Source organism: Neolamprologus brichardi, chromosome 13 (genome assembly GCF_056152115.1).
Source record: "Neolamprologus brichardi isolate AB-2024 chromosome 13, ASM5615211v1, whole genome shotgun sequence".
Taxonomy (NCBI): Eukaryota; Metazoa; Chordata; class Actinopteri; order Cichliformes; family Cichlidae; genus Neolamprologus; species Neolamprologus brichardi.
The window spans coordinates 25278769-25291879 of NC_142116.1; the positions used below are offsets into that span (position 1 = coordinate 25278769).

General features: G+C 42.0%; 3 protein-coding genes across 3 annotated transcripts in view; all 3 read right to left on the reverse strand.

Moving 5' to 3' along the window:
* Positions 1–912: 912 nt before the first annotated feature.
* Positions 913–1842, reverse strand: ventx (VENT homeobox). Its single transcript, XM_006799092.2, has 3 exons — positions 1689–1842; positions 1380–1579; positions 913–1149 (listed from the first exon to the last, which is right to left on the reverse strand). Exons 1-3 carry the CDS (start codon positions 1840–1842, stop codon positions 913–915), a joined length of 591 nt encoding a protein of 196 aa, XP_006799155.2.
* A 1729-nt stretch (positions 1843–3571) lies between these two features.
* vox (ventral homeobox) lies at positions 3572–4529 on the reverse strand. Its single transcript, XM_006799056.1, has 3 exons — positions 4262–4529; positions 3941–4176; positions 3572–3826 (listed from the first exon to the last, which is right to left on the reverse strand). The coding sequence occupies exons 1-3, from the start codon at positions 4527–4529 to the stop codon at positions 3572–3574; spliced, it is 759 nt and encodes a 252-aa protein (XP_006799119.1).
* A 3043-nt stretch (positions 4530–7572) lies between these two features.
* The window catches only part of kndc1 (kinase non-catalytic C-lobe domain containing 1), a 43606-nt gene continuing 38067 nt past the window's right edge, over positions 7573–13111 (reverse strand). Inside the window, exons 30-31 of the mRNA XM_087850364.1 lie at positions 12686–12843; positions 7573–10780 (exon numbers count right to left, since the gene is read on the reverse strand). Coding sequence (XP_087706490.1) covers positions 10552–10780; positions 12686–12843 — 387 coding nt within the window. The 3' untranslated portion in view covers positions 7573–10551. The remainder of the gene's footprint in view (positions 10781–12685; positions 12844–13111) is intronic.

Here is a 13111-nt window from a genome sequence, read left to right on the forward strand (position 1 = left end):
TACAATAGATCTCAATGAAGCTCAATGATCTCGCGGTTAGATCCGCTCTGATATCCCTTTGAACAAGTAAAATCTACAACCAGCGGAGGACAGGCTCAGCGTGGAGCAATGCCAGCGGCAAAAGCAGGGGACAACAACTTCACATCGTTGCATTTACAAGACGGAGAAGACAGACGGGCCTGTCACTGTTGTTACACGATTCATGTCGCTACAGGTTCTGTATCGACGAGGATGTTAGAAAACTGCCCAGCTGCTTGTCAAGGCTGGGAAACCAGGAGAGAAGGGGAGTGAGAGAGGGGCGCTGATAGAAACACTACAGTATGATGAGGAGAAGCGCACTGAACTGCACACTTTGTTCCCGTTGCAATAAATGGCAACACACAGGATGGTTGAATTGTGTGACATTCAATCATTTTGTTATTGTGTGCTTTTCATCCAAACTGAAAACAACAGCTTCTACACGACATACTGTCTCACCCCTCCCACCTTTAACCTCTCTCCTCATTTACAAACTTTTATTCATGATTGTACATTCTTCTAAAATGTTACATAAATTTGCCCAAAATCTATGTGAATTTTTAAGGTCGTGGTTTGTGTTTTACTTGTTTAAGTGTGCGCATGTAAAATGATGATCTATGAATCTGAAGTCAAAAACAGAAAAAAAAACCGCCCATCACAAGCAGTTTAAAGACTTTAATTCTGTTTTACTTTTGCCATAAACCACAAGAACTTGCAGCAAGTTTATTTCCATTATTTGAATGATACTTACAACATCAAAACATACCCAGTGCTTCAGACATAATAAAAGCAATTCTATTCACAACTTTTAAAATCTCTCTTTTAGAGAGAGCAATGAGGGGAGGAATATCTAGATTCTAGACATGAATTTGGGGGATAAAAGTTCTGGGGAGCTCAGAAGTAGTTTGGCGGCGGCAGAAGAACGGGGTGGGAGGGGTGATGGTGCAGAGGTGCGGGCAGCGGGTGCAGTTGCGGGTAGAAGCCGCAGCTGGCGGGGAGCTGTCCGGTGAGGAATGGGTGCTGAAACAGCATCGGGGGCAGAAGAGAGGTCTGCACTGTCAGGAACTCCGTCCTTCTGTCCTGGACCTCCCTTTTTAGTTTCATCCTCCTGTTCTGGAACCACGTTTTCACCTGTGAGATGCAAAAAAAGGCCATAAGGTACTATCCTTTACGCACAAACAAAAAGCAAAGGGACTTTTTATATAGTATATTTATTATGTTTATATAGTCTTTTGAAACAGATTTGCACTGAATTTTTTATTACAACATAGTAATAAAAATCTTTGTCATTTGTTGAGAGCTTGTTGAAAGCTTTGCAGTGCCACTGAGGAGGCCTTGAGGAAAGCATGCATGTAACATACTTGGGTTTCAGAAAGATTCAGCTCCTCGGCGATTTTCCTCCGCTGCGTAGCACCCAGGTATTTCTGATTGCTGAAAGTATGCTCCAGTTTGCTAACTTGTTCGGATGTGAACTTGGTCCTGAGTCTCCTCTGCTGGGTGGCCTCCTCTTCGCTGTCATCTCCCACTTCGCTCTCGGACCCAGAAGAGTTGTCGCATCTGTCTGGGGGGAGAAAGATGAGAAGTTGAATTAATTTAGTCAAAAGTCAATACGCACACAAAGGCCCTATCAACGGCAGCTCTTAAAACAAAAGGTTTATCAGTGAACTTACTGTTTGGCGATGTTGCAGAGTATCGACTTCTTGATTCCTTTGTAAATTCCACCATTTCACTGAGATCTCTCGAATGAAGCGCGGCATCCTTTGTCCGTAGAGTCATCTCCTCATAATAACTCCTGGCAAGGCACTCAACAGAAAAGTTAGCCATGGTGGATAGAAGCAGCGGTTGAAGCAGTATGTGTTTGTATGGATGACTCTTGGCCGCTATATAGGAGGGGCACACTTCTTTGTTTGCATATGCAAAGCGATCTCACGGGAACAATGGGGACTTGATGGCGGTTGTAATTGAGGTTAATAGAGGCAGGATTCTACTTTTTCTCAGGTCGTGCTGGGATGCCCTGGCGCCACTGAGTCTGACTCTCATTTACCTGGCATTTCAAACTGAATGATGTCTGCATAAAGACTATCATGTCTGTATCCGCCACTAAATGCGATGAGAATAACTATAAATGTGGGAGGTGTCACTTGTCTGTGAAGCTTCTCAGTCATCCAGGTCATCATAGTCAAAGGAGCTTGCAAAGAAAAGCGTCTGGACTTCTTTAAGTTACTTGAAGACGTTTCACCTCTCATCCGGGAAGCTTCTTCAGTTCTTCAGAGGTGTGACTTGTTTAACCGCCTTCGGTCAAGAAGAAAAATCCATACAGTTACGCAATGTTTCCATCAACTACCCACCACCACCACCATCATCTTATCAACCATCAACACACACACACACACACATTTTTTTTTCAGGTAATCAAGGGTGTAGGTGGCTCTTTAGCGCATGTTGTATGCGCATTGAGCAACCTGGTGATGATGCCTTTGTCAGGGTGGGACCGGGTGAGTGTGTGTGTGTGACCGTAGTCAGAGAACATCGACAGAAAGTGAGAAAGTTTGTTTGATCTTTGCTGACATAGATGTTTGCCTCAGGCAGCTTGAAACCTCACACAGCAGGGAACCTGCAGGTTGTTGTTTTGCATTTTTGCCGAGCTTAATTCAAAACATTTGAGCATTTATAGCAGGTTCATATCAACCAGTGAATTCCTTCGTTCTTACACAACATGGGTTATGAATTGAAATGTCAAAAAGAGAAAAAACTGTCCTAAATTTATGAGTTTAAACAGGAGCCCTCCACCCCCTCATTTAATTATCTCTAGACTAGTTTCGAATCGAGCTCACTATCTCCAGATGTCATCACACAATCAGGTTTTAACCTCCACATCCCTTGGCCATACAAAGCTCCAGACTCTCTGGAGCCAGGTCGGAGCCCCAGTGGTAAGTGTAAACTCTTCAATGAGAGGCCTAATTAGGACTAATTGTTAACCATGATCTCCCCGTTACCTTGCGTTTGAAGTGCAGTAGTGGGGACAAACATGTTCAGTCTTTAATTACAGAGGAGAGTAAAAGTCAGTATGAATGGGGGGGTCTTTTGTTATAAATTTGACCTTTGTAGCAACAAAAACAAGAAGAAAGTGACGTCATTTACGGTTTCCGGGACGCGTTGAGGAATCCTGATTTAATCTATTGTTATTTGTGTATATGGTCAAATCAGAGGAGATACAGTGATGCGATGTGACCTTTAGCCCCTTTTTGTCATTGATCCTTCCAGACCCGCCCTCCATTATGATGAAAGACAGGATGAGCTATTTATGTGGAACTAATACTGCAATAAAGATCATCAGCTCAATCCTTATAATCTGGACAGAGATAGAAAAAACAAAGAAGTCAACTGCTGAAGCTTAAGGGATAAATTTATTAAAAATAAATAGATGTTTCTTTAATTACATAAAAAATATTTTCATTGTATACAGATATTTAAAATCACACAAATAAAAAAAACTTTGATTGCACATCTTCGGCTCATTTGGGTAAAGAGAAGTCTCTAAAGTGACAGTTCCTCAGTAGAAATGTGGGTGGTGTATCATTGTTCGATGAGGGTAGTGAGGAGGCATGTGCTGATGGTGGAGCAGCTGCGGGACAGGTAATGGGTAAAAGGGATGGCCCGTAGGAGAGTAATGGGGTAGATGTCCGGCCATGCTGTGGTACTGAACCGGAGGCAGAGGCTGAAAAATGACCGGCGGGACTTGGGGAGTGAGAAAGTCCTGGACTTCCCGTTTCAGCTTCATCCTTCGGTTCTGAAACCAGGTCCTCACCTGACACAAGAAAAAACAAAAACAGTTCAGTCAGCATCCGCAGCACTGAGCAAATTGGAGATGTCTGTGTCTTCATAAACCCAAAAGTAAAAAGAGTTTACTGGCGCGCCTCACCTGAGTTTCTGTGAGGTTCAGCTTCTGTGCCGTCTTCTCTCTCTCCCCGGCATCCAAATATTTCTGTTTGATGAATATCCGTTCCAGTTTTTTGATCTGCTCGGACGAAAACTTTGTGCGAACTCGGCGTTGGGGTCCCGCGTCTTTTCTCCCCTCGTTCCCCTCATCCACGGATAGGCTAGCCGGGGAAACCGGGTCGCTCTCATACCCGCAGAGGTACTCGCTGACGTCACGAACTAAAAGAAGGAAAACCGTTACAAACTCCTCTTCTGCGTAAAGCTCGACTATGCTGTTTAAAGCCAGGAGATGTTGGGTACTTACTCGGTGGGGTGCAATTTGATGAATCCAGTGGCGAGCACAGTGTTGAGTCCTCGGCTTCGCAGCTCTCCGCTGGCCCCAAGTGTTTGAAGCGTTTAACTGCTTTGGACTTTATCTGCAGGTAACTTTTGCCAATGGGCGGTGGGCTTGGCTGCACCATGCAGGGAATGTGAGGTTTGCAGGTAAGGGTCGTGTCCATGTCAGCACAGTGCCCCTGAATGGTATTGTGATGGTTCTGGGCCAGCCAGTCCACAGAAAAGTATTTCACCATGTTCACAGTGGAGCTGTGACAAGTTTGAGAGGGTCTGTGCTGGCCACGGTCGGCTTTTATAGGGGGGTCAGCCCCTAATCGCATTTGCATATGTAGAGATCCTTGTTAATGCCTGATCGATTCCAATGATTGTGGGATAATGACTTTACATATCCTGTGAGTGTGTCAAGACCTGGCGCCGTCTAGTCTGTGGAAACTTTTGAGTCCATGCATTTCTCTGAACTGAAAGTGAAATTAGGAGCCTCACTCAAAATTATATTTCAGCATTTGCTACTTGTATAAATATAGTTATTTACATGGGTGATATTTTGTTAATATTTCAGCTGGAAAAAAAAAACAAACATTAAAGAACCCATGTTGTTTCTAACAGGAATTTTGGCGCTAAATCAGGTTGCTGCGCGTGCAGACAGTAGACTAAGCTACAGCTCATGTTTTCCTTTTAGATAATACCATTAGATTCATTAAGTCGGGATTCACAGTGTAAGAGCTTTAGCAACTTTCACTTTAGGTGATTAAACATTGTTACATTTTGGAATCCTTTTTATTACTTTTACAGCACATGGAATCTGAAGTTGTCCAATTCTCTTTAAATTATGACAGTTAACCCAAACCGCTTCCCACACTTTAGTGATAATTATATTACGCACATTATAATTATTCTGCACTCAAGTATATTTCGATACTTATTACTTTCAGTTAAGTAGTTTTATGAAGAAAATGAAAACACGAATATAAACGATATAAAGTAATAAAAATGGAAACACTGTTAAAACAAATTGTGTACATTTTCAGTTATACTTAGTAGCTGTTTCTGACCATTTTACGCGCAAAACATAAACAGTTACGGTGCTTTGTTAAGGAGGAAATGTGTATTTGCTCAATTTCTCATGACAGTTCCATTTGAAATCACAGGCTGAGCCTCTGAGCTCCCTGCTTATCCAGTTTGCTAACAAGATGGGAGCGTAAACAATAATTCCCTAAGAGACGTCTGATAGTAACCAGGTAGAAAGCAACATTTAACAAACAAGATGGTTTGGGCAGCACCTAAATTTGGGGAGCCATTTCTAACGCTCTCATCACATTTGTGCCTGTAACCCTCAAGCTCCCACTGCAATCAGATGGAGAACACAATGGTCTCCAGCGGTTTCATATTGACATGTGTTTGATACCCCGGCCAGCGCTGGCGCCAGTTACCCAAGAACCAGCGTTTGGCACAGGCACTTCAAACATTACAGATCAAAGGCATTAAAGTAGCAACACAATTAAGGTCGATTGTCGCCTCGTTCACATGCAAATATGCCAAAACAAGCTGCGAGGAAGCTGTGGAGAGGGCGAGCAGGCTCAGAGAAAAGAATTCAACTGATCCTCACACATAGATATTAAATATAAAAATAAATACTTCTAAAGGGTGTTTACTATCCAAACGCTTTCCAGTAGGATAAGCTTTTACTCGCTGGTGTAGTCTACTATCTAGTAGTTGAAGAATGACAGTCCTGCGTCATGTCAGCTAGGTGCCAAATAACCAGACAGACAGCTTTCCGAGAGAAAGCGCCTAACCTGTGGGACTGGCTCTCTGCTGAGATATCTCCACAGGCAGCAGCTCGGTGACAATGCCGCTAAACTGATCGTTAGTTATATAACAAAGCAGATAAGAGGCTGGTCCTAGTTGTCTCCTTTATCGGTAATCTGTCGTTGTGAAGGCAGGAGTCCATTCAGTCTTTGGGGTCTCTTTATCTCCTCAGCTTTGAAGATGCGCCCCGATCGTCAGATAACAATGAAAAAGGCCCGGGACGTCGCCTGCACACTGAGCCTGTTTCCTCAGCTCTGTCTCCCTGAGAGCTCTGCCTCTGTGTGTCTCAGAGCAACAGCCGCACTGACTGTATTCATTTTTTTTCTTAGTAGGTCACTAGCTTGGATAAAGTCACTCAGCTGGTTTAGTTTATTCTTGAGCAGCTGGAGCATCAATCTTTGTTTTAAAAAAACTCACACAGGAAATAAAGGCAAAGCATTTAGGACCTTCTGGTTTAAATGAAGCCTTTAGTCATCAGACCCTGGATCACTGGTGGGATAACTGTTTAACTATCCATGACACACTGTGAAAGATCTATGCCCAATTACCCAGTGGGCAATAGGTCTGCAGTGTATTACTGAACCATATTTCCTATTACTGGGATTTTTTTTTACTGGAAAATCCTAAATAGAGTTAAAAGTGAGAATTTTTTTTCAGTTAAATGTAGCAGATGTATGAAGTCTGAGCACCCCTAAAATTCTGCCTCAACAGTCTTACACTCCACCACAGTCTCTTGCATGCTTAAAATCCCACTGAGCTTATATTAGAATTGCTTTGAACGGATGACATGTTTCCGATATCCCCAGACGTCCATACGAGATGTCAGAGACAACAGCTGTAGGACACAGTTCATCACAAAAGATGCTCATAAATATCTGAATATTTGTGCCTAAAAAAAGAGGATTAAAATGGAATTTCAGTGCCCTCCGGTTTGCGGGATAGCATACTAAAAACTGATTTCCCAGTGAATGACTTTCTGCCAAAATTAATGGAGCACAAAACATGAAACATTTGGTTTTTTAGGAGTTATTTCAGTGCTGTGTACAGTCATTTCATATTTATATGAAACACCTAGTTGGAGGGAAAACTGAGCTTTACAGTCATCTGATTTCTGCACATTTATCTCACATATTAGCTTTTACTAAGATCAAAAAATGGCTGAAATGACAGCTGTTATCAGTATGATTTACAGTATGTGCAGTGCAGATAGGCACGCTTGCTTGGTGAACAATATAAAAATGTAAAAGCAGATTGTGGTCAGAATGTTTACACCAGCGTAAAACGTAGTGTAGCCATCATAATATAACTCCCCACACTATAAATGACATTTGAATCCTATAAACTGCAGGAAGAAGGAAACCCGAGCAACAGCTCACATTCTCTGCCTGATACAACAGCACCCTAACCTGCCATACGGCCAATCTATCACGGATGTTGTCTGACAATAATGAGCTCTGGCAAGAGAAGGTTTATAAAATCTCATTTATTTGGCCATATTAAGCAAATCGTCATAGCACGTCACATTCCATCTCCACGCTGGGTTTCACCGAGTGCGAGAACAGACAGCAGACACAGGCTGAACATCATTCCTCGAGTAACATTTTGCATGCCGACATCTCATTATGTTCCATCATTTGCTCGGTAATGGCAAGTTTTTGTCACGACTGTGAGCGTGTCTTTTTGCATTTCACCACACGCTATTCTTAATGAATGCAATTACTACACATGGCGCTGTTTAAATGGGATTATTATATTTTAATTTATCAATCTAGTCATGTAATTCTTATTTCAAATCCTAATTGGTAAACAAATAGAAGCTATAGGCTTGTGACCAGCGAGAGGAAAAACAACATCAAGTGTTTTAGAAAGGTGTTCACCCATCACGTGTCACAGGAATATCTTCAGTGCTCCCTGGCATTGATTTTTCAGGTGTCTGGAAAGCTACTGGAGGGATGGAAAACCATTCCCCCAAAGACCATCCCCTCTTTTGGTGTTTTGGAGAATGCATCAGACTGCAATGTCCCCTCAATTAGGTTGAGATCTGCTGACTGTGAAGGAGCAGTGGATGGGCCAGCTGCAATACTGGATAAGAGAAATCTCATAATAGATAGAAAGGATTTTTCATACAAAAAAATAAGGTGATCAATCAGAAAAACATTTTTGGATCTGAAGCGAGCCTTCCCTCTGTGGGGACAACTGGAGCCAAACTGTGCCACTTAATCTCGTACCACCTCTGTGTTGAACTTTAAAAACTTTATTTCACTTGAATGACTGATATGGCTGGATTCAAAGTTTGCAACCTATTTACCTCCACTACTTTCCTCTGATGCAATTACTCATGCTCTGCAGGTTTTGCTGTGTGGTGATATAATGAAACGTGGGCCTTTAATCATTTTGGAATATGCACCGTGTACGCACAATATCAGCTGAAATAACGGAGTCCTCAATAATCTCGCATTCACTTTACATTGCGACTGCTATTTGTGCAGAATCACAGTTCTCTCTTTCATTATGTTTTCACAGTTATTTCAGTCATGTTTGTGTAGAAAACCATATGAACTCCCTTCAGAACAGAACTTGGATCTCCCACAAGTTCCAAGGAACCGAGAACATTTTGAGGAACTGCACTTCCAATGATATTAACAGCGTCTAAATTAAATGTCGTGTCAATCGAAACAGGAAAAAGTTCCCGCTCAGTGCTCACTGCTTTCCAGAGATTCTGAAACTTTTTGATGTGGTTGGCATCACTGAGTGCTCAAATACAGCAGCATTTTCTTACTGTACCTATTAAAAGATTGAAACTGCGGAGACCGTCGTTGTGGTTTAATCATCGAGCTGAGATCAATAAAAATCATAATGAAGAGAATTTATGACCAAGTCCAGGCAGTTTGATTAACACTGTAGCCAGAGCAGTTCTGGTTAAAATAAAAATCTCAAAGAAGTGACACGACAACATAATTTACATGAAAATAGTGTCTTTTTGTCTTATGGGCTGACAGGCATGTTAATTGCTGCTGAGGAGGAAGTGTCTTTGAATCCAGCGTCCAGTTCTTATAACAACCACAACACATCGGTGCTTTGTGCTAAATGCTAACGTCAGCAGTCCAACATGCTCACAATGACACTGCTGCTAGTGTTAAAGTTTGCAAGCCACATTTTACACTCAAAGTTTAATGTGTTGCTAAATTTGAGTTAGACGTAAACACAACGTTTTATTAGTCTGCTCTAAACTAAAAGCAGAAATGTCAAGCATGCAACCAGAACTTGCTGCCAGAGGCTCCACTGCAGTCCAAAGTATAGAAATTGCTGTGAATTCATTAATGACTTCTTCTTTCTGCTTTTATTAAAAAGCACTAGTATTCCTGGTGTGTTCATGCGGTGCTAGCATAACTCCACTGTAGTAAAAATGTATCAGAGAATGAAAAAGCAGTTTTATATCTAGAAAAATTATTTGAATCATAAAAGAACCACAAGTTACAAAAGCTTTTTTCGACTTCATAGATCTGCTGTTATCTGTAAATTGTAATTAAAGGATGATGACAGCTTTACTTAGTGTGGAAAAGCTGAAAATTGTACTCATTGAAGATCAAATTATGCCGTATATGCCCCGGGACTTAATACGTGTGACATCCAGAGCTGAAGTATTAATGAAACAAACCTGTTGACCTCACGATGGCGCTAAATTAAGAGTTAAGAATCGGTGAAGCTGTAACAGTCAGTTAGTTAGTTGTCAGGAGATTTAAGTGAAAACCAAACTACTGGTATGAGGAAACTAGTGAGAGGATTTCTAATGTTTTTCTGTATAAAACAAAAATATTTGCAGAAATAAAACCTTTACAAATGCTTCAATGCTTCCAAAAGGTGCCAAAAAAGGTCATTTTGGAAGTTCCCCTTAAGGCTCCTCACATATCAGCTGATATTTTGCTTAATTGTGCATATTCTAAATATCTTATAATTGATCATATTACTACACTGCTATATAAAGAACCTTTGGCTTTTTGTGTTTTAGGCCCTCGCACAGTAACTCGCTTTTTTAATCCGATCTTGGTGCTGGACAAGCATTGTACAGCTGCCATGTTTAGTCCAGATATGCTTACATACAGGTTTTAACAGCTAAATTACAGAAGAAGAATGTCAGTATTAGCTGAGGAAGAAAACATTACCCACTACTCCTGTTGGTTTATAGGAAAAAAAATGCTAACATGAAAATCAAGCATGTGGGAACAACAGCAGAACCTGTTCATACACAGAGCTGTGAGCTAAGTTCACCTCAGATTCTATATTACTGACTAAAGTTAAGGTGTTTTTGACAAACAGTCAATTGATATCAGAAAATATTTTCCAGTCTGGGACCAGGGAGTGTCTGCGCACTGTGGTCTGGGCATGGCGCCTCACTTTGGGCTCGTACATATCCGGGTGTTGACCTCTAACGCCGGGCTGTGAAAGCATGTCTCACTGGAAGGTGGCCTTAACCCTCCTCAGTGTGTCCTGGATCCTCCGTGTCTGGCGCTCGCTCGACTGCTGGAAGTTGGCATGGCTGTTGGCGGCCAAGAGGTGGATGTCCGAGGTGGTGAACCGGGCGATGCGGCGGCGAAGGTAGCCCTGCAGGTCCCGGTCTGGGCTGTAAGGGTACACGGCCTCTTGGAAGGCATGGACCTGACTCACAACCTTTGCTATGCTCCTACAACCAGTGACGGAACGATGAGGATGAGCACAACATGAAATGGGGAGACACAACAAAGTAACAGTGACACCATTATAAGAATACCTAGGTGGTGTTTTTTTTCTTGTAAGCAGCATTCTTAGCTTTGCCTGCGACCTGGTTTAGAGAGCAGGGATAGCCCAGGGTCCACAGCAACCAGCTGTCTCTGCTAGACATGCTCGTGACCCCAGCATCTGGCTACACTGCGTCACCTCTCAGCATCTGGCCTGAAACCTTTTCTTCCAATCAAACGCCATCCCACAGGCGCCATCTGGTGCTAGCGCTACCCTAACCGACACCTCGAATTCAACAGCTGTGCCATTACTATCCAGCCGCCACGTGTTGTGACCTCAGCATCTGGTCAGCCATATTGGAACGAAGGAGAAGGACACAGGAAAATGCTTCCTGCTGGCTGACTTTGTTGTAGATGGATTCACAGAATATGAAGCCGGAGCACATTTTAAGTTAATGGCACTAACTATTCATACTTTAGGCTACTCCAGGGACAGGTAGCAAGCTAACTTTACTGGCTGTATGCATGTTTGAACAGCATCACTCCTTTAACTCTGACATTAGTGCAAATTCCAGCATGCAGTATAATGACAGAGGTGTTTTTCACGCACTTTATGATTCCCAGTGATATTTTTGTGGGGATCTTGATAAGGAGGAGGATTATGCGCATGAAGGACTTTGGCTGCTTGTCATCACTTTGATTCCACGTTTCAACAAATATTCGACCGGCACAACTTGCCGTTTGTTACTGGCAGTCATTAGTTAGCAGTCCTCATGACGACTGCTCAGAATGTGTTGGCATGTGTGTTTTGCTAATGTGTGTACACATAATTAGCCACGCTTGCTGTTATATTACTCCATATTAGCATCTACGAAATGAGACAGAAGGAACGTTTTATCATCAGTAGTAACAAAAGCATACTTTCACTTAATGTGTTTTGCCAAGTGTTACCTCACCGCTATTTTAATGTTTACCTTCGCCAAGGTGCTCATGTTATTTGGCAGCTTCTGTGTTTCATTCTGTCTCTAAACACAACAGCTGAACAAGTTTTGAATGACTTCTGATAAAACCCTGTAGTGGTGTAAAGTGAGGTCACCAAGATCTTCAAGGTCAACTTAGTGATTTACCCTAACCCTATTGGTCGAAGATTGACAGAAAGTCCTATAACTTAGAAACTATGACTTTTACAACTGTGGTGTGTATTGTCATCATATAGAAAGTATTGCATGAAGAGTTAAGATATTGTGTTTGACCTCTGACCTCTCCTTCAAGGTCAGCAGACTGAGAAAGTCAAAGTGATAGAAATGCTATGCAGAGCTTTTTAAAACTATCTGTTTTACTGCCATTGTTTGTAACACAACATGTAGACAAGTAGGGAATTATGTATGTTGGGATTCTACATATCGCATGACTTCAGACCTCAGAGGTTTTCTTCAAGGTTAAATAAGGTCAAACTTCAATAACGTGTCTTTTATCTTTAAATTGCACTTAAAATGTTTCTGCCTTTGTTTGCATTGCAAAATTTAGGAGATTACACTGACATATGGGGACATTAATATCGCAAATATGTCACATCTGACACTTTACATTTGACTTCTTTCAAGTTGACCCCAAAACATGTTCTGTCTTTAAAGAAAGTACCTGTCAAGAGAACCTGAATGTGCTGCCTTGTTAGTTAGAAATATACTGTTGCGTAATATAACAAGCTCAGGCTACCTACAGAAGTAGAGTGTGTGTGGGGGGGAGGGGGGCATTCAGTGGTCATGCCTCACATCCGACACTGTTTTTATTATTTACGATAAAAATCCAAAGGTGAGCAGGCTAGCAAGATAGTACCATAAATACTATACCATACATCAGACACAGCGTACCTCAGTTTGGTCCATTTGTAAGCCCCGGTGGTGAGAGTGAAAGCTCCGATCTCTAGCTGCTGCACGTGCATAGCCAGGATGTGGGCTGAGGGCAGCGTGGGCTTCTTTGTTGTATGTTCACCTCCCATAAGACACAGATCATCACTCTTCAGAAAAACCTGATTAGGAAGCAATACATCCACACAGTGAATAAATACGCTCTTACTGGCAGAGAAAATCAGGTTAAAGATACTTGATGGAGTCCAGTGCAGAGGTGATAGCGAGAGTCTCGGAAGATTGAAAAAAGTCAAACCCTTTGGACTTTTCATAGTCAATAGGCCACGCAGTTTATCCTACAAACTATTACAGCTAAAATAGAGAAGTGTTTCATTTTGTGTAATGCGTCAGGTTTTTTTTTTTTTTAGAGCAACTTGGAGCAGGAGAACC